This window comes from Amblyraja radiata, chromosome 21 (genome assembly GCF_010909765.2).
Source record: "Amblyraja radiata isolate CabotCenter1 chromosome 21, sAmbRad1.1.pri, whole genome shotgun sequence".
Taxonomy (NCBI): Eukaryota; Metazoa; Chordata; class Chondrichthyes; order Rajiformes; family Rajidae; genus Amblyraja; species Amblyraja radiata.
In genome coordinates, this window is record NC_045976.1 from 25,217,434 (window position 1) to 25,239,241 (window position 21,808).

A 21,808-nucleotide genomic window follows, 5' to 3' on the forward strand; every position below is an offset into this window, starting at 1 on the left:
AGATATCACAGAATATTTCATGTATCATGTAACATTTAATTTCATGTTTCATATATCTTGCATGTTTTATGACTGTTGGCAGACCAATTTCCCTCCTGGGATAAATAAAGTTCTATCGTATTGTATGAGGGCTTATGAAGAGAGGGCAGGAGAATGGGGTTAGGAGGGACAGATAGATCAGCGGAGTAGACTCGATGGCGAAGTAGATTCAATGTGCTGAATGACCTAATTCTGCACCTATCACTGATGACCTTATGTATCTTTAGTGTTCTTGTTCTATGTCTGTATAAAACTTGAGAGTCTTCAAGGTACAACAGAAGTCTTTATTACATTAACTCAATGCTGGCAGCAAGACAACTAAGGATGGCTGTAACCACACGATCTGCACCAAAGATCTTAGAGCAGAGCAAGATAGGCCACTCCTGCGAAATACAATGGGCTGACGTGTAGTACGCTACGGAGGGGATCCTGGGCATTTTTCCCCGCCCATTTTAGTAACCAGAGCTTACCTGACCCGACCCGACTCGCAGTGTAATCAATGTTGCGGGGCAATAGTTTGTGTGTGTGATATAGGGTTAGATTCATAATTCTGTTAGTTCATAATTCTGTTAATTCTTGTTAAAGAATAAAATGTTTATAAACACACATACATGAATGTGATATAAATGTATATAATCATATAACACACACAATTATATTTCTTCTGATCCAATGATGAACTTTATTTCAGACTAGACAAGGGACATTAAATAAGAAACATTGTAAACCTCCCCGCAACTTCACACACACTAGGCCTTATCCCACCCCTCAACTCCCCCCCCCCCCCCCCCCCCCCCGGCACTTCCCTCGCCTGCCCCCACACTACAATGTCTCCCCCCCTCCTATGCCCTCTCCCCTCTCCCCGGGCCGCACACCCCCTCTCCCGGCTGCCCCGGGCCGCCCACCCCCTCTCCCCGGGCCGCCCACCCCCTCTCCCCGGGCCGCCCACCCCCTCTCCCGGCTGCCCCGGGCCGCCCACCCCCTCTCCCCGGGCCGCCCACTCCCTCTCCCCGGGCCGCCCACGCCCCTCTCCCCGGGCCGCACACTCCCTCTCCCCGGGCCGCACACACCCTCACCCCGGCTGCCCCGGGCCGCCCACCCCCCTCTCCCCGGGCCCCACACTCCCTCTCCCCGGGCCCCACACTCCCTCTCCCCGGGCCGCACACTCCCTCTCCCCGGGCCGCACACCCCCTCCCCAGGCCGCACACTCCCTCTCCCCGGGCCGCACACCCCCTCTCCCGGCTGCCCCGGGCCGCACACTCCCTCTCCCCGGGCCGCACACTCCCTCTCCCCGCTGCGGAAACAAAGATCCGATCTTTGGCCGGAAGCCAGATGGCGGAACAAGATGGCGGAACAAGATGGCGGGGACTGGTTGCTAAAATGGGTCCTATAATCACCCATGAATCTGCCCATGAGCGTACTACGCGTTTGCGTGAGAGTAACCCATCTTGCTCTGCTCTAAGATCTTTGATCTGCACACTCACACTGCGTACAGACAGAGATAACTATACAAAACATCTCCCTTTGTCCTGTGCAGCGCCGCCTGCTGCATGGGAGGAGCATATGGTTCTCCCACCCTATACGGTCCATCAAACCTTAGTATCGTATATTTTCGTACAAAAAGACCACTAATTACTTCAAAACAATTACTAGAAATCAGAACTAAAATGAGAAAACCCTGAAAATACTCAATTCTGATTCTCCTAGATGATAAAGACAGATTTTGTGTTCATGTGCAAAATATAAAGTGTTGGAGAAAATCAGTGGGTAGGTCAGCGTCTGTGGGCAGAATAGATGGGCAATGTTTTGAGTCTGGACCCTTCATACATGATATGTCATGTTACATATTGAAGCTCCCTTGTGGGCTTATGTTGACTTCATTCACATTCTCTACCCCTGTCACATGTACAATGGCTTTGTGCACTGGAGTGAAGCCGGCCTTTTGAGGCCACTTCAGAGTCTGAAGAAGGATCCCGACCAGAAACATCACCTGTCCTTTTCTTCAGAGATGCTGCATGACTCACTTAGTTACTCCAGCACTTTGTTTATTTTTTTGTAAACCCGCAGCTGTAGTTTTTTGTGTCTCCTTTTGGGACCAATGTTGCTGTTCTTTACTTCACCTCTGGCCCTCAATGTTATATTCTGCTTACCTATCCCACACTCTGCCATCTGGTAGCAGTATGCTGTTTGCTGGCTGCCCAACTGGAAAATTGCATTGGGAACTGTGCTGGAATAACCAGCGTAGGCAGGGGCAGGCTTGGAGCTTTAGTTTAGTTTAGAAATACAGCGCGGAAACAGGCCCATTGGCCCACAGAGTCTGCACCAACCAGCGATCCCCGCACACTAACACTACCCTACACATACTAGGGACCATTTACATTTGCACCAACCCAATTAACCAACAAACATGTACGTCATTGAAGTGTGGGAGGAAACCGAAGATCTCTGAGAAAACCCAAGCAGGTCACGGGGGGGAAACGTACAAACTCCGTACAGGCAAGCATCCGTAGTCAGGATCGAACCCAGGTCTCTGGCGCTATAAGACAGTAATTCTACCGCTACGCCATCTTGCCAAGCTCTGGGATAATTGTAGATCTGCCCATTATCTTCTTAATGGGGAAAAGCAAACTGTTGGAGGAACTCAGCAGGTTGGGCAGCATTTTGAGTTGAGACCCTTCTTCAGACTTGAAAGCTTGGAGTCTGAAGAAGTGCCCAGACCATTTATCTGTCCATTCCCTCCCCAGATGCTGCTTGATCCGCTGAGTTCCTCCAGCACTTTGTGTTTTGCTCAAGGTTGCACCATCTGCATTCTCTTACATCTCTATCTTCTTGATGAATCTAGCTGCAAATGAGTCATTTCTTTCAGAGTCATGAATATATAGGTTATGTTTCTACAGATACCAATTAAAACTACAAACACAGTATAAAAGGGAATCCGGTGAAAACTTGCAGGGGAGTATTTGAACATAGTGGCAACAGAAACAATATTGAAGAGACTGACATGAGCATAGGTCTATTTTCCTACCATGCTGGAGTTTTTGCATTCCTATGAATCGCACTGCTATAAATCCTCATATTCCGGCATCATAAATGTCAACCCTTAACAGGTTCCTTTGCCATTATCGGCAGAAAATTTAGTCAAAACACCGTTCTTTGCCAAAAAAACTTGCTGATTGATTTTTCTGATGACAAAGGCTGTTCTGTACGTAGCAAAACCTACAATTCCTTTGTGTCATTTCAAATAAAAATTTGAATTATCTTTCCGCTATCCGTTGCCAATTTAAAAAAAAATCTTTATGTATCACCTTTTATATGTTTACTTAATGGAAAAGGAATTGAGCATCAGGTTAAGGAGATCTTGCTGTGATTACCTAGGACCCTGAGATCACACCTTGAAACCAATCTACACTAGTCCCACCTGCCTGCGTTTTGGCCCATATCCCTCTAAACATGTCCTATCCATGTACCTATCTAAATGTTTCTTACCTGCCTCAGTTACCTCACCCACCACCCATTGCGTGAAAATGTTAATCCTCAGGTTCTGATCAAATGTTTCCCCCCCTCACCTTAAACCTATGCCCTCTGGTTCTTGATTGCCCTACCTAGGACAAGAGACTGTGCATCTACCCGATCTATTTCTCTCTTGATTTTGTACACCTGTATAAGATCACCCGTTATCCTCCGGTGCTTCAAGGAATAGTCCTAGCCTGCTCAACCTCTCACTGTAGCACAGGCCCTCGATTCCTGGTAACATCCTCGTATCCTTTCCTATAACATGGTGTCTAAAACTGAATGCAATACTCTAAATGTGGCCTCACCAATGTCTTATACAACTGCAACGTGACCTCCCAACTTCTATACTCAATGCTCTGACTGATGAAGGCCAATGTGCCTAAAGCATTCTTGACCAAGCTACCTACCTGTGATGCCACTTTCAACAATCTATGTTTCAGTTTAGTTTATTGCTATGAGTACCAAGGTACAGTGAAAAGCTTTTGTTGTGTGCTAACCAGTCAACAGAAAGACAATACATGATTACAACCGAGCTATTTACATTATATAGATACATAATAAGACTTATGTACCTGTACTCCTAGATCCCTCTGCTCGAGAACACACCCCAGAGCCTTACCATTCACTGTGTAGGTTCTGCCGATGTTACTGCCCCTGAAATGCAACACCTAAGTTGTCCAAATGTTCAAAACAGTATTTCTACTGCTATTATACTTTTAATTCCAGGTGGAGCTAGTAACTAATCAGTGGGATGAAGATGGTATCTGTACACTATATTCAGATCCTTCAGACCAAATGGAGACTCACAAGCTGATTGGCATGATAACTTTGTGTACCAATGATGATGGCTACATTAATGAAACCACTTATTTTACCATGGACAATGTCTGTGAAGGTAAAAGTACACAATTTTCTTTTAATAAAATACCACATGTGGCGCACCAGTTTTTCTCAGTTTAAAAAGGTAAATGTTCAAAAGATCCAACTTTTATAAATCGTCTGAGTGGATGATTGTCAATATGTCACGTATTACTTCGGTGAAAATAATTGCTGTGTGGTACTACTTCATCTGGTAAGATTTTATTTCATTAGGCATATAGCAAAACATACTTGACCATTGCTGGAAAACCACGAATTGATTGAATTGTGCGCCGATGTTCATGTTGGCTGAAGAACATCTGTTGCAATTGTACCTTACACCTTATCAAGTAACCCCACCCCCCAGGAATGAGGGGGTTAACATATGATGAGCGCTTGATGGCACTAGGCCTGAATTTGCTGGAGTTTAGAAGGATGAGGGGCAAACCTCATTGAAACTTACCAAATAGTGAAAGGCGTGGATGTGCAGAGGATGTTTCCACTGGTGGGAGGGTCTAGGACTAGAGGTTGTAGCCTCAGAATTAAAGGACGTTCCTATAGGAAGGAGATGAGAAATTTATTTAGTCAGGGTGGTGAATTTGTGGAATCCATTGCCACAAATGGCTGTGGAGGCAAAGTCAATGGATATTTTAAAGGCAGAGATTGATAAATTCTTGATTAGTACAAGTGAGTCAGAGGGTGGTGGCGGCGCGACTCACCCGTTGCAGCGGCCCCTACAGCCTGTCTGTCTTTTTTTTTTTTTTTGTCTAGTTAAATGTAGTGTTGGTGTTTTTTAATACTGGTTTTAAATGTGTATATGTGGGGGGCGGAGGGGGAAACTGTTTAAAATCTCTTCCCTGTCTGGGAGACCCGACCTTTTCCCTGTCGGGTCTCCGTTGTCGTTGGGGCCTAGCACCGTGGAGCGGCCTTCAACCTGAACGACCCGGGGGCTCGGGAGACTGCGGAGCTGCGGACTACTCACCATCGTGGGGCTGGCCGGCCTCGGAGCGTGGGGAGCGGTGGTGACTCGCTGCTGCGACTCGACTCCTGGGGCTCGGAGGCTGCAGCAACGCAGCCGCAGGTCCGGTGGACTGTCGGGACATCGGGAGCTCGCGGGTCCGGGGGGAGAGAGAGACCGCTTCCCGGAGCTCCCGCAACGCGACTTCTCCAGCCCGGAGCGGGGTCATACATCGCCCGGCACGGCTTCATGGCTGTGGGACATTCCAGCGCCCGCCGGGGGCTCCAACTTCGAGACTTCTAGACCGGGAGCGGGGCCGTAAATCGCCCGGCACGGCCTAAAATGGCCGTGGGACTTAGCATCGCCCGCCTGGGGCTTGGACATCGGGAGAGTCATGGAGAACAGGGGAGAGAAAAGACTTTGCCTTCCATCACAGTGGGTCCACTGTAATGGATGTTTGTGTGAACTAAATTGTGTGTATGTCTAGGAATTGTCTTTGTTTGTATGGCTGTGGAAACAGAATTTCGTTTGGGCCTCACTGAGGCTCAAATGACAATAAATTGTATTGTATTGTATTGTCAGGGGTTATGTGGCGAAGGCAGCAGAATGGGGTTAGGAGGGAGATAGATCAGCCATGATTAAACGGCAGAGTAGACTTGATGGGCCGATTGGCCTAATTCTACACTTATCACATGACCTCATGACCCCCCCCCCCCCCCTGCTGGAAATAGAAGTCCATAGCACAACGTAAGCCAGGCCAGAGATCAGTGGATCCCAGACTTCATCTCTCTCTCCTGCTGAAGCTTCATTCTACCGAGGCAAAAGCTGAGTTAAATGCGCTGCCATTGCCCTCTGGTGGACAGGCAATGCAAGGTTTGGCAATTTGGAACTCCAGATATGAACACAACTAATCAGTGAAACACTCTGCCATCTCTAGACTGTGGACTGATTTCCGTGTGATGTGGGCAGTGTGATTTTATTTAAAATAGTGGTGAATCTTCTAAATAATTCTGTGCAGAATGATAGTTATTTAATATGCGTTTTTTGACATTTTTATCTTGTCTTGCTTCCCCCTCTTGATATTTTTCGTCTGTTGGATTTGTGCAGGTTTTCAGCCCTTTGTAGGTGACTGGATTCAAGCACAATATTTTATTGAACAGACAACGTGGAAAAGTCAAGCTTCCTCCGTGAAACCACTTAGATATAAAAGAATAGACAAAGTAAGTAATTTAAACAAACTTACACTTTAGGGACGAGAAAAATTTCATTTCAATTTCTGTTTTTCCTTGAATTGCTTTCTTTCCCACGTTTTGCTCATTTTTGCTTGCATTTATGGTGACACTATTTACAAATGCCAAGTGCATGCACTATATTCCGCAACTACCTTTTCTATAATCACATACTTGCTGGCAACACTCATCAGCTATGTTCTTTTAACCCATCTTTCCTTTTTTGCAAGTAGCACAACATGCATGGTCATTTGTCAGATCAACCTTTGCTCTCATGTTTATGTTCTGCTCAAGATGCCCACCATTATGTATAACTAGTGACTATCTATATATTATTAAAACTCTCATCTTGTTTGTATGCGTGTGCATGATATTCCCAAACCCTGCCAAAACAGTAGACGATAGCGCTCCAATTTTTGGCCCAACTTACCATGTCCTGTGATGTAAAATAAACAAGTTTTGTTCAGATTGATGGTATATTTTACAAGTTATTGACATTTTCAACTTTACATAAATCACTTTTCAAACCACTTTTCAAATTGCCTGCCCGTCAGCCGCGTTCAACGTCACAATGACGTCACAATGGGATCCAAAATCTCACTTACAATAAAAATCTTGATTTTCAAAAAAACTCAGTTTTAATTAAATTCCGCTTTCATTAACAGCTAACATTGTGTTTAGGTTATTTTTTTTAAAACATCGCGATTTTCATTGTGGGGGGTGGGATGGAGGGAGGTTTCTTTTTTTTTTAATCCCAATTTTCATTGTGGGGGGGGGTGGAATAGGGGGGAGGTGAAGAGTGGGGAAGCAGGGGGATAGAGGGAGAGGAGGGGGGTATGGAGGGGAGGGAGGGAAAAGTGAGGAGGGAGAGCGGGGGAGGAGGGGGGACAGAGAGAGTGGGGTGGAAGATACAGGGAGAGGAGGTGGAGGATAAAGGGAGAGTTGGGCAGTTGGGGAGGGAGAGTGAGGGTGGGATAAGGGGGAGGTGAATGGGGGAGCAGGGGGATAGAGGGGTTATGGAGGGAGGGAGTGACAGGGTAGGGGAAAGGAGAGGAAGGGAGAGGTGAGTGGGGAGGGGAGGAGGAGGGGGGAAAGAAGAGGGAGGGTGAAGAGGGGGGAGTGCTGGGGGATGAGGGGAATGGAGGAGGGGTAGGATAGAGGTAGGAAGAGGGATGGCGAGGCGCAGGTGGGAGTGGGTTGCCGTGACTCATGACACAACGGGGATCTCTGGCATCACAATTGGGGGCTACGGGTGAGTGGTGCAATATTGCGTTCGCGGACGGGGCCCCAACGGGTCCGCACCTGGTCTAGTATTGTAACAATATTTTAAATTTTCTTTTTAAACTTGAGTATAGGATAAACATGAACTCTTGATATTCTTGTGGTTTTCCTGTGCAGATTAAACATTCAGCCTTTTTTATTTTGCTGTATTTGTGTTAAGGTTCCGATAACTCGCATACTTCATCGAAGTGGTGTAGTGGATGATGCCATATTCTTCACTCTTGAGTCTCTCCAGTTACCCCTCAATTATGTTCCAAGAAAGGATGATGTGGTAAACCTTGTGGCTGTTGAGAGTAGTCAATCTCTGCACCAGTGGAGAGCTATATGCATTGCACCTGCAGAGAAAGAGAGGTGAGCTGTAATCACAATCTGTAATTTAAAAACAAATTCAATCCTCCATTTCTCTGTGTGATGAGAGACGGATTTTAGAATTAATAGTGTAATTCCTCTCTGCATCACATTATTTAATTTCTTGATAATTTTTCCTCCCGTGCCATGTCAAAATGCCCCCTATGTGGTGAATGTTGGCAGGCTCTCTGGCTCCAGAGTAAATTGCAAACAAGCTTTAAGTCTGTCAATGGCCTCTGACAAGGCAGCTTTTGCACAGCTGCGTGGGAAATGATTGTTGAACATGGTCAAAGAACATTCAATTTCACTTGAACGCAGTATTATTCAGATCCTACTTCATTTGATAAATCAAGAATATGTGGAAAGTCTAGTATAATATGTTAGATCAATAAGCTTAGATGAACTATAAACTGTAATTAAATACTGATCTTGGCACAGAATTGTGGAGATCGGCTACCTTAGCTCTAAATGTTCAAAAGTTCTGATTTTTTTAAATTGCATTTTCTTCTGTTGTTAATCTGTATTTCAGCAGCAGCAGTATTTGGAAAAACTTAATTCAAAAATAAGAAAAATAGATCATACCAGGCAAAATGGAAGGATTTGCTGATCTTTAAATGAACTGACAAGCGGAGTCAGGGGATATGGGGAGAAGGCAGGAACGGGTACTGATTGGGGATGATCAGCCATGATCACATTGAATGGCGGTGCTGGCTCGAAGGGCCGAATGGCCTACTCCTGCACCTATTGTCTAAGACACAAATTATTAATACCTAAAATCTTTGCTCTCTTGTCTGTACCGATGGTGGGATGGATCCAATGTGGAATGAACCTGAGATAAACATATTACTGGAAACGGAGTAGAAAACAGAGTTTATAATACCCTGTGGTAAACCTAAAAAAAATGAGCTTGTTGCTGTTTAAATTTACCAAATATAAATTAAGCAAATTTTATTTCCGTTTCGTGTCTAATGAAGGCCAACCTGTTCATTATGGCGCAGGTAGTGGAAATGCGCTGGATGGGAAATAATGACACCTTCCAATTCTAAAATGTACAGCTATCTCTTTCAGTGTTCCATTGCTGGCAATAAACAATAAAAATCTTGAACAAATTGATGTGGAATTATTCTCTGACAAAGGAGGACTGGAAATTACAAGGAGTTTTGACTTTGGTACTATGAAGAATGGGGAGAGGAAAGACTTGATGGTGTGGATTGAGTAAGTTTATGTGTTTGTTATCTGTACGAAACCCATCGTGTCCCCACGTTTGAGTTGTGTTTTGGGTATATGCATTACCTTTATTGGCAGGGTTTTTCTTTGACTAAGTGAAATAGTTGAAATCTTTGGTAATGATTCACTTTCACTTTTATTTGAAAAAGACACTTCCAAAATAGAATGTTATTGTGGGTTTGCAGAGGCGGAAGTGAATTAAATATGTTTGCACAATGAGTGAATAAATTGCCAACACTTCTGTCCACACTGCACTGAATAAACGGAGGTGAATGCCCATTAATCTAGGATTGTCCAGATAAACAAATTGTGTTTGGGTCTAAGATGGGCAGTGGGCAGGTGCTATAGACCTGCACGGGAAGGTAGACGCCCCTGCCGCCATGAGTCTCGGGCAGATGGGGCTCGTCAGCTTGGGAAGGCAATACATCTAGGTGAGGGAAAACTCTGATTTAAAACCTCCACTGCCTTGTGGCCATATCCAGTCATGGAAATGGCTCCAGGAGTAAACCTCAAGAAAATCCGGAGTCGGAGCCCCTAAGGCAGTTCGTCGTTGTCTACAACCTCGCTCTGGCAGCTCCTGCGACGGCGCTGGTGCCAAACTATAATGGCCCTGCTGTTCCTTTGGATCGATCAGCGACGCGGCGAGGGGGGGGGACTGTCCTCCATTTGACATCGCCCAGATTTGCATCCGACCAGGATGCATCACCCGTGGTCAGTCATGACCGAAGGGGGCCTACTACTACTACTACTACTAAGATAGACACAAAAAGCTCGAGTAACTCAGGCAACATCACTAGAGAAAAGGAAGGGTGACGTTTTGGGTTGAGTCCCTTCTTCAGACTGTGTTTGGGTCTGGCAGGCAGAACAGATGCTCTTCTAGCAGGTCGGGAAGTATCAGCTGGAATTATTTCCTCAAGGAAAATCCTGACCTTCCTGGTACTATATTCTAGATTTGATTCACTTGTTTCCACTCCTATGGAGGAGGCCCATTATCAAATGGTTACTATTATGGCAGTAATTCAAAATGGCATTGCTGAAGAATTGTCAATGAGGGTATATGGGAGGAGGTGAGAAATAAAGGGGATGATTTAGGATTGCACTATAGGCCCCCAAATTGTTTCTGTAGTCAGAGGGTGGTGAATCTGTGGAATTCTTTGCCGCAGAAGGCTGTAGGGACCATCAATGGATATTTTTAAAGCAGAGATAGAATCTTAATTAGTACGGGTGTCCGGGGTTATGGGGAGAAGGCAGGAGAATGGAGTTCGGGGAGAGAGATATATCAGCCATGATTGAATGGCGGAGTAGACTTGATGGGCAGAATGGCCTAATTCTGCTCCTATCACTAAGGCCTGTGAGTGTTGTACCCACCGTATCCCATATAGACATGTGGTGAAGGTGCAAACTCCACACAGACAGCAGGTTCCTATGGCTGAGGCAGCAGCTTTACTAACTTGCACTACAGGAGCAAAGCATTCTGATGGCAGAAGATTTGAGTGTTAATTGCAGATCCTAAAATGAAGGCTAAGAAGGAAGAACTTACCGAGTCCAACTTGAGTGGTAGCGGGTTTTTAAAAATACTGTGACTCGAGTCTGAAAGTTATTGATTTATGAACAGGTTCAGTTAACAGTGGAAGTAATGGCGTTATAGCATATTTGGTTTTATTCTGCATTATTTATCAGTGATTTTTTAATTTTTAATTTTAGGAACAAAGGAAAAGAGACCCAGACCCTTCTGCGTTATTCAGTGGCTGGATGGGAAAGAGAAAATCAATTCCTTTTGGCATCAGTGCAAATGGTTCCAGCCACGTTCTCCAAAGACAAGCAACAACAGGGACTCTGTTGTAATACGGCGGGGTCCCAATTGTTGTCTCAAAACATTGTCTCTCCTCTTCCCAGAACAATGGTTCAGGCAGATTCTCATTTCCTCTCTGCAACTATCAATCGTACACAGGGACCAACACTTTGTGAGATAACTTCAGGTCAAGATCTGGCGACTGATTCACTAAGTACTCTGGCTAAATTGCTAAAGGACATGCCACAAACCTCAGAGAGTATGAGTAATCAAATAAATTGTCCACCAGCTAACCATCCTACTGAGAAGATAAACCTGCACTTCAATACGGATGCAGAAATTGGTGAAGGAGCACAGCAAATATCTCCTGGTGGAAAGGCCTGCATAAACCTAACTTGTGAAGCAAAGTAAGAATCTGTTTATTGGAAATATTGCATTGATGAAAAGAGCTTTAATATGCTGATCAGTATCTGTAGCTTTAAAAAGTAGCAAACTGTAATGTTATTTCATAAACAATATTGGATGCAAGTAATAGAGGTGATCAAAAATGGTCACACCAAGTGAGAGCACTTGCCAATGCCCTTTTGCATATGCCCTTTTGATCCAAGATATAGTTAATTTCTTTATCTACATCACATGGACATTTTTAAATAAAGTGTAATAGATTTCCAAAGTATGAATTTAAAAGGAATTGGTATAATATATTGTTGCTGCAGTTACATCCTCTAGGGGCGCTGCACTGGCAGCAGCCTCTGCCTCCAGCCTGTCTGTCATTTCTATCTTTTTTTTAATTTTCAGTTAGTCCAAAGTCTGTTTTGGGGGGGAACTTTAACTTTTGTATGTGGAGAAGGGGGGCAGGGTAAGGGAGAAACCGTTTCCCAGTCTCTTCCTAGAAACATAGAAATTAGGTGCAGGAGTAGGCCATTCGGCCCTTCGAGCCTCCACCGCCATTCAATATGATCATGGCTGATCATCCAACTCAGTATCCCGTACCTGCCTTCTCTCCATACCCTCTGATCCCCTTAGCCACAAGGGCCACATCTAACTCCCTCTTAAATATAGCCAATGAACTGGCCTCGACTACCCTCTGTGGCAGGGAGTTCCAGAGATTCACCACTCACTGTGTGAAAAAAGTTCTTCTCATCTCGGTTTTAAAGGATTTCCCCCTTATCCTTAAGCTGTGACCCCTTGTCCTGGACTTCCCCAACATCGGGAGCATGTTCTGGCGGGGACGCGACTATTTCCCCGAGTCGCGTCCTCGCCCCCCACCTCGCGGCCTACCAGCTGGATCGGAGCGGCCTTTCCTGCCGGGGACCGGGAACCGGACCAGGGCTGCTACAGCGGCGGCGCAGCGCTGGAGTCACCGCGGAGCGGGCGATGCCTACCTGGGTCGCCGTTTGGAACACCGGAGCGTTGGGCTGCTGCTCCAACATCGTGGAGCTCTGGTGCAGAGAGCTTCCAACACGGGCGGCGCTGAACAACATCGTGGAGTCCTGGGGCGCCTTGCAGAGGGTCTACAGCAGCAGTCTCCACCCGGCGCGGCCTGCGGACTTTGGAAGCCGCTGACTCCGGTAGGAGGGGGCCGACTCTGTGTCCACGCCGCTGAGGACGTCCCGCAGCCCCGACGTCGGACTTGTATCACCCCGGCGAGCGGTCCTGGATATCGGGCCGCCCGTAGCTGCAACTGCGGAGGGCTTGGGGAGGCCCTGACCACGGGGAACAGTGGAGGAAGAGACTGACTTTGGTGCCTTCCCACACAGTGGGAACTTTGATTCTGCTGTGTGGGGATGTTTTATGTCAAATTCTATAGTGTGTTGTGTTCTTTATTTTTATTGTATGGCTGTATGGGAATTTCATTTCACTGTGCCATCTGGCACATGTGACAATTAAATCTATCTTGATCTTGATCTTGTGACAGCATTGGATTTTTAAGATTTTACATGAATTTAAAATTCTTGGAACACATGACAACAATTTTCTCTTTTTTTTGCTGATTCTAAATCAATATTTTTTTTTCTCAAACAGAAATCCTGGTCGTTGCAGAGATCTTATCCTGTTCTATTTTAAGAACTTTGTGATAGGTCGCTATGTGGTGGTGGACGTGATCACTGATGAGGAAACTCTCCTTGCACCAAGGTCACAGTATTATCCCGTACTACGCAGGCCACATCAAACGAATCAAAAAGAAACCAACACTACAATAATAACAGTGCAATATCCTAAAAGGTGCCATGAAATAATTTGTAAAAAATGCGCAGCGTAAAGAGTTCTTTGCAGTGTGTGGTTTATACATTTGATAAGAGGAATTGCAGCGATTCTTGAGAAAGTGGGTAGGGTGGTCTTAGATTCTCTGGGGTTTAGATGAATTAGAAGTGATCTTATTGCAATATAAAATATTTAGCAGGTTATTCAGGTTGGATGTTAATTACCTTGTATGGAGAGTTGAGAGTTATTCTTGGAGGCTAATGATGTGGGATCAAGTACAGGTAAGATTGATCCTGTTTTGATTAATGTGTTTGCCGATCTCGCAAGTATTGTAGAGGAGAGATACCCTAGGGAATGTACAGTTCCCTGAAAGTGGGTACATAGGTAGACACGGTGGTGAAGATGGCGTTTGGCATGCTTGTCTTCATTGATAAGGGTATTGAGTACAGGAGGTGGGATATCATGTTACAGTGTACCAGAACCATATAAAACTAGGACAGCTGACACCTTAGCTTCTGAAAGGGTTTTCCATTTCCTATCCATCTGGATTTTCCCTCCTGACATAGAAGATAGAAATCGTTTGTGTTGACTTTCAAGCGGTAGAGTTGCTGCCTTACTGCACCAGAGATCTGGGTTCGATCCTGATTATGGGTGCTATCTGTACGGAGTTTGTACGTTCTCCCCATGGGTTTTCTCCCAAGAAATTTATAAAGTTTGCAAATAAGTTTAAAGGCAGATTTTAAATGGAGAATGCGTAGCTCGATACTTCATTTTTGAAAGTCAACACTTTCATGTCATGCAGGGGAACCCAAATGGAAAGCCCTTTCAGAAGCTAGGGTGTCAGCTGTCCTCGTTTTTAATACTGTGTATGTTCTGTCTAGGCTTGTGAGAAGACACATACCGAGCTTCCTTCCACAATACCCCATACCTGAGCGACTGAAGGAATGCATTGGTAAGGGTGCTGATGTCCTCACCATTGAGCCAGATCTTGCCCAGGTCCGTAGCTCTGCTTATTTTTTTTTCGATTTACAAGAAAAACTATCATGCTTTTAAAGTGAATATTTGTTATTTAAAATCTTTCCAGCCTTTGAGTATGTCAAGCTATGTGAATCGTTTTTCAACACTTCTGTGGCTGGAAGAAATTAATGCTGAGATGGAGATAAGAGAGTTCAACATGATGGCAGTAGTTTTGAAAAAGCTCGGAGACTTCCTAGCTCTAGAGGTGCCAGGGCTGGTTGAAGGAAGACCATCTGTGGTTATTGGTGAGTTGGTCATTAATTCCTGGGATTGAGGTTTTTTTGGTTTGAAACAGGAGGGAATTCATAAGATCATGTGATATTAGGTAATTAGAGTAGAATTAGGTAATTTAACCCATCAAGACTACTCCGTCATTCAATCATGGCTGATTCAATCATGGCTCTCCCTCCTAACCCCATTCTCCTGCCTTCTCCCCATAACCCCTGGCACCCGTACTAATCAAGAACCTTATATATATCCACTGACTTTGCCTCCACAGCCTTCTGTGGTAAACAATTCCACAGATTCACCACCCTCTGACTAAAGAGATTCCTCTTTATCTCCTTCTTAAAGGAACGTCCTTTAATCTGAGGCTACGACCTCTAGTCCCAAACTCTCCCACTAGTGGAAACATCCTCTACACTATTGAACCTAAACGACAGGGGAGGCAGCAGCTGATTTGTGATGCCCTCACCACCACCAAGCTTCCTGACCACTAATGTCAACTTAGACTCCAGAACAAGGGGTCACAGTTTAAGGATAAGGGGGAAATCTTTTAGGACCGAGATGAGGAAAACTTTTTTCACACAGAGAGTGGTGAATCTCTGGAATTCTCTCCCGCAGAAGGTAGTTGAGGCCAGTTCATTGGCTATATTTAAGAGGGAGTTAGATGTGGCCCTTGTGGCTAAAGGGATCAGGGGGTATGGAGAGAAGGCAGGTACAGGATACTGAGTTGGATGATCAGCCATGATCATATTGAATGACGGTGCAGGCTCGAAGGGCCGAATGGCCTACTCCTGCACCTATTTTCTATGTTTCTATGTAGAGACAACCAGCAAAGCCACGTCACAGCTTACTGTCGGAACTATTGCCTTCTTTCAATTTCTCCGTCTATCTGCATCCCAAGCCTGCAGGAAAGAATTACAGATGCTGGTTTAAATCGAAGGTAGACGCAAAATGCTGGAGTAACTCAGCGGGACAGGCAGCATCTCTGGAGAGAAGGAAAGGGTGACGTTTCGGACCGAGACCCTTCTTCAGACACGAAACGTCACCCATTCCTTCCTTCCAGAGATGTCGTCTGTCCCGCAAAGTTACTCCAGCCTTTTGTGTCTACCTTCGGTGTAAACCAGCATCTGCAGTTCCTTCTTGCACACTTATAAGATTCAAATCTGTTAATGCTTTTAAAATGTAAAAATATAAAATACTTAATTCAAAATGTGTGTAATCACCAAGTCAGTTAATGAAAATTGGTGGTCGACACAAAAAGGTTTTCCCTTCCATCACAGCTGATGCTCTCCATTGAAATGAATGGAGTAGCTAAATCCAAGCCTGGTCTAACCTGTCGCTAGGTCAAGCACGCAGATTTCCTGATTGTGCTACGACAGTTCAGGAACTTGGTGCTGCATTGCTGGTGACCATTCAGAGCGGCACAGTCCTCTCGGGAAAAGTATCCAATTTTGTGACTGAAGAGGTAGTTGAGGCTGGGACTATTGCAACGTTTAAGAAACAGAGAGGAACATGGATAGTTGTTTAAGAAGGAACTGCGGATGCTGGAAAATCGAAGGTAGACAAAAATGCTGGAGAAACTCAGCGGGTGAGGCAGCATCTATGGAGCAAAGGAAATAGGCGAAGTTTCGGGTCGAAACCCTTCTTCTGAAGAAGGGTTGCGACCCGAAACGTTGCCTATTTCCTTCGCTCCATAGATGCTGCCCCACCCGCTGAGTTTCTCCAGGAACATGGATAGGACAGGTTTGGAGGGATATGGGTCAAACGCAAGCAAGTAGGACAAGTGTACTGGAGATGGGGCATCTTGGTCGATGTGGGCAAGTTGGGCCAAAGGACCTAATTCCACGCTGTATGACATGAATCTGCAGGATTCGTGATCTCTGACTGATGGATGTAAATGCCTACATTCCTTTAAAACTTCAGGGCCATTTTTTTACATGGAGTATTCTGCATATGATGGATTTAAAAAAAAAATATTTGTCCAATTGTCTTGCTGTCCACGTGATTTAATTAGAATACTGTGAGAATATATTTGTGTTTGGCTTTAGGTGATCGAGTGATAGTGAAAAGTTCTTATGGCATGGAAACTGAAGTGCAGTATTTTGGCTACGTAATCCAGGTAAACGGACAAATAAACGGTGATCTTGAGTACCAGTAATAATTGGGCAACAATCATCAGTCTGAAGAAGGGTTTAATGTTTAAATATGAGGTCTTTGTGTAACTCAATAACTTTGTGCTCTCCTCTTTCAACTTGTCACTTTCCTACTCCCTGCCCCCAAATCTCCTGCTCTAGGTGAACGATGATGAACTGGTGCTGAAATTTAATTCGGCATTTATCCAGACTTACGACAGGGAGCCTGTGGATGTGGAATTCACCTATAACAGGTAAACACTAGGTGTAGTTTGGAAAATGTACCATAACTGCAAGTAGATACTAAAATTATTATTATTTACCAGAATAGCCAATGACTTTATTGATTCAGAATGCTTCCATTTCAGAGTTTCAGCTCGGAGATGTCACTTTGGAGTGGAACAAGCTGTTTACCTTGGTGAAGCAGGTATAACGACCTCTGATTGAGTTTGTTTTCCAGCAAATGTCAAAATGGATGCAACTTTTCTTGTCTCTGGTATCAAATTACAATGTTTAAGCCTTGAAGGACAATTACATTATATAGATGTGAAAAACGTGTAAAATCTGCGCTCCTGAAGAAAACAAATGTGTTATTAGATTATCTTGATATCTCTCAATGGTTCAATGGTGCTATCATCAAGAAACAAATTGTGTTGCGAAGGGAAAGGAATAATGGTTGTGTTTAGAATTCAGATTTCAATCTTGTAATAGCTAGTTTTTTGTGGAACTTTATTTTTCAAATGAGATTCTGTGAAAAGATATATAATTTAGTATAGGTAGAATATCTAGATATAAATTAGATTTTCAAAAGACATTGCTTTAAACTCGTAAGATTATATATGAATGAAAAGGTGAGTTCCAGAGAAGGATGTCTCGTAATCTGAATGTTTATTAATTGAGCCGAGAACTAGGTTTTTACTGTGATGTGATGTGTATTTTAAATTGATACCCATAAATTAAAAAATAACATACTTTTGCTGTGCTTTGACTAAACGGTTATTAAATCTTGACATCCAGAATAAAAAATGTTTGATTAGCACATGACATAAAATCTACTAGAATGCATGGAATCCAAGGTAAGTTAGCCAATTGGTTGAAATTAAAGGAAAGAGACCAAGGATAGTTGTGGAGGGTTGTTATTTTTTTTTTTGATTGAAGGCCTGTGATCAGTGGAGTACCACAAAGGTCGTTCCTGGGTCCACCAGTGCTTTATATACTGTATATGATGAGTCGGATGACTATGTAGTTTGCAGATGACACCAAAATTGGGGGTGTTGTCGACAGTGAGAAAGTGATATCTAAATTTACAACTGGATCCAGATCACTTCGGGAAACACGCCAAGGTATGACAAATGGAATTTAACTCGGACAGGTGTGAGGTGTTGCACGTTGGTGTGTCAAACCAGAGTCGGGCATACACAGTAAATAATAGTCCAGGAGAGTGTTGCAGAACAAAAGATATCTGTGGGTGCAGGTGCATGGCTCCCTGAAAGTGGCCAGTCAAGTGGACAGTGTGGTGAAGGTGTTTGACACGCTTGCCATCATTGGGCATGGTATTGAGAACAAATGTTGGCACAAGATGCAATTATACAAGTAATTGGTAAAACCACACTTGGACTTGTGTGCAGTTCTGGTCGCCCAGCTACAGGAAAGATGTAATTGATGGAAAGGGCAGAGAAGAGATTTTCTTGTTATCTGTGCTCCCAGGCTTGAGTTATAGTGGGAAGTTGGACAGGCTTGGACTTTTCTTTGGAGGGTGGGAGGCAGTAGTGGCCTTATTTATATGTACAATATCATTAGAAGCATGATTTAAGTGAACTGTCTTTTCCCAGGGTAGAGGATTCTAGAATGAGAGGACATTGGCTTAAGGTGAGAGGGGAGAAATTTAAGAGAGACCTCGGGGGCAACGTTTTCCATTTGTACTATATTCTTTATCTGGAATGAGCTGCAAGAGGAAGCTATAGAAGCGGATACAATTCTAACTTTTAAAAGACAGTTGGACTGATATGCACACAATGCTGGAGTAACTCAGCGGGTCAGGCAGCATCTCTGGAGAAAAGTAATAGATGATATTTCAGGTCAAGGCCCTTCTTCAGATTGTGAGTCAGGGTGTTATCTGTACAGATACAGTATATGGATAGAAAGGATTTAGCTATAGGATTAACCCAGTTTGCCAACATGGTCAGCATTGGCAAGGTGAGCCAAAGACTCTGTTTCTGTGTTTGTGTAGCACTATGACTATTATAGGTAATTCAAGGACATTTTTGTGAATTAGTGCGCCTATACTAAAAGTATTAAAATTCAGCAAACAAACATTATGTGACGTGAATCTTAGTGTTCGGAACATACTTTTGTCTAAAGGGATCAAAGACGTGAAAATGATGAGAGGCAGACTTTGGTTGCAATATTTACAAGAATCAATTGATTATGATTTACAAGAATCAATTGATTATCATAAGCAATCATTTTGCAACGGCTGTTGATTAATGAATTAATTTCTAGCAAATACTTCAATTCTGCAGGAAATAAAGTGAGCTTCATGTTTGGTTTTAAAAATCATTTCAGTGGACAATTCTAACGTTGAACCTTTTGGCAATGGGGGTTATTCTTTTGAATAAGGATGCTACTGAGCTTATGAAATTTAGCAGAAATTGTTCTGTAGAAAACAGCCAATTTTGGATTTGAATAAATGGAATCCCACAGCTTTGAATAATTTCATATTTCTTTCAATAATATGAAATTCATTCTTTCAGTCAGTAACCTGCTGATCCTTTTTACCCATTCCAACCACAGTTTTGCTCCCAGCAAAGATTGTGCCCAAATCGCCACAGACTGTTACCACATGGAATGATATTGATATGGTCATGTTAGAAAGAAAAAACTGCTGCAAGTCTCAAGATCAGATGAAGAATGTAAGAATATTTTGGCGGTTTTATCAAATGTATGGAATATAAAAAATATGCATTAGAGTATGATGGAATATTACAATTTGTCTGAAAGATCACATATTTTGCATTTTCTTTGATCTCTTTGAATATGGGTTATTCTGTTTTCTTACCCACTCTGATTGGGATCAAACTTAAGTATCCTAGAACTGTGAATTCAATATTTTCTTATCCAGACCAACGTTTTTGTTGCAACATTTAGAGCCTGATGTTTGTTCCAAATGCTGGAGATAATTTAACTGGAGGAGTTCAAGAGATGTTTTAGGAATTCATTAATTCTCTATAGTAAGGAATTAAGATAATTTATAATTAAAACACAAAGTACTTGTGCTATAACTCCAGGATAAGCGCTCAACTAAGAAAACCAAGCCCAAAACCAAAGTATTATCTAACTAAATACACCAACTTGCAATAATGACTCCATATGCAAAAAAATACCCCAGCTATCTACATATTAATTATTTTAAAAAACTAATCCTGTAGATGCAAGTATATCATTGGGGTTATCAAGTGGGCACCTCCCTTCATTGGTGTTTCGTTGAGTTAGGCCCATGACACCTGGGGAAGGCTCAACAGTTGGTTCTGGCGTCCCAGAACAGCCCCCCTCAATACCTGCTCTCGCCACCTATGCTATCAACTAAATAAGGAAAGCTGCAGACAATTAGCTCACTCTAACAAATGCTAAACACCTGCATCCTACCTACCACTAATCCCAGTCCATCATTAAGCTTGTAACATCACAAATATCACCCTTGCATAAGACCGGGGTACACTTGCACAGACGACAATTACAAAGAAATACACATACTGCATGTCATATGTTTCCTTTCTGCCCCCAACTGACTCTTTTTGTTCTCCAACAAATCCACCTCCTGCCTTGCTCTGCTGCCTCTGACATTTGCTTTACAGCCTGACGCAAACTTTGTCCGTGAATTCCTAGCTCTCCAAATAGCGACATGGCCGATCTCGCTATGAAACCTCTACAACCCACCTCTTCCGGACGTTCTCTTGCTCTCCATCCTCGCTGCTCAACTCTACATATCTAAGCCTTTTCCTTACATATGCCTCATCCACTAAGTTCTCCCAAGGCACTGTCAGTTCTATAAAAGACTGTCTGCTGACTAACTGACACTATATCAGGCCTCAAACTGGCCGTAATTATTTCCTGCGGAACAACAAGCTTTTCTCCTAAATTTACCCGCATCTCCCAATCACTGGCTCCCCGAAACGAGCCTGACTCATACCTACCTGCAAACTTTCCTCCACAACCTTTCTCTCTGTCATGGACAAAATGAATCGCTACATTCCCAGTACTGATGCCTATTGAATTCACCTGTACTCTCCTCCTCTCAATTGCTGCAGCTGTACACTTCAATACCTGGTTATGCCGCCAAGTACACCGACCCTGCGAAAGACATCCTGATAAAATATGCCTCAACGTTGCCCCCTCTGAACACAAGGGACAGGTCGGGTCCCCACCTACCCAGTGTTTGAGGTTCTGCGGTGATGGCAACACATCATAAATAGCCCTTATAAGGAAACTTACATGACCCGCCTCCATGCACCGCAGGTCCCTCCAGCTAAACCTCCTTTTTTACCCTTTCCCAGTTCCATCCACTGTCCCTGCTTAACCTGAGCTACTGCCCTTACACATCTCACTGCTTCTTCCTGATGCCATACCTGCTCTACAACCAATTTCCTCCTTGGTTGAACCTGCCTTACTCCACACTGGTATCCCTGTGCTGAACCTTTAAAAAATACTTTAAAAACTACTTTAAAAACAAATTGGCTGCTTGACTGCAAGGAAAGAAACAGTATTTTGGGAGTGGAGTATAATGAGCAGAGGATATTATATTTGTTTTGACATTTATGATTCTCGTGTAATGGCCCTGTCCCACGATGCTAGTTCTAGGTATGTTGCAAAGCCTACCTGAAGCGTCGCTGAAAATCTGCCGCTGCGCGTGTGCGCGATTTTGGCGCCGTTTAGAGGGGGGCGGGTTTAAAACGCGATTTTCTCTAGGCTGTTCAAATCAAAGATG

At 43.9% G+C, this 21,808-nt stretch overlaps 1 protein-coding gene across 1 annotated transcript in view; it reads left to right on the forward strand.

Moving 5' to 3' along the window:
- Positions 1–21,808, forward strand: part of mov10l1 (Mov10 like RISC complex RNA helicase 1) — a 40,274-nt gene that overhangs the window by 2,492 nt on the left and 15,974 nt on the right. The window contains exons 3-14 of the mRNA XM_033039779.1: positions 4,279–4,447; positions 6,476–6,588; positions 8,039–8,229; positions 9,295–9,441; positions 11,158–11,652; positions 13,271–13,471; positions 14,332–14,446; positions 14,535–14,712; positions 16,741–16,811; positions 16,987–17,078; positions 17,193–17,251; positions 19,618–19,736. Coding sequence (XP_032895670.1) covers positions 4,279–4,447; positions 6,476–6,588; positions 8,039–8,229; positions 9,295–9,441; positions 11,158–11,652; positions 13,271–13,471; positions 14,332–14,446; positions 14,535–14,712; positions 16,741–16,811; positions 16,987–17,078; positions 17,193–17,251; positions 19,618–19,736 — 1,950 coding nt within the window. The remainder of the gene's footprint in view (positions 1–4,278; positions 4,448–6,475; positions 6,589–8,038; positions 8,230–9,294; positions 9,442–11,157; positions 11,653–13,270; positions 13,472–14,331; positions 14,447–14,534; positions 14,713–16,740; positions 16,812–16,986; positions 17,079–17,192; positions 17,252–19,617; positions 19,737–21,808) is intronic.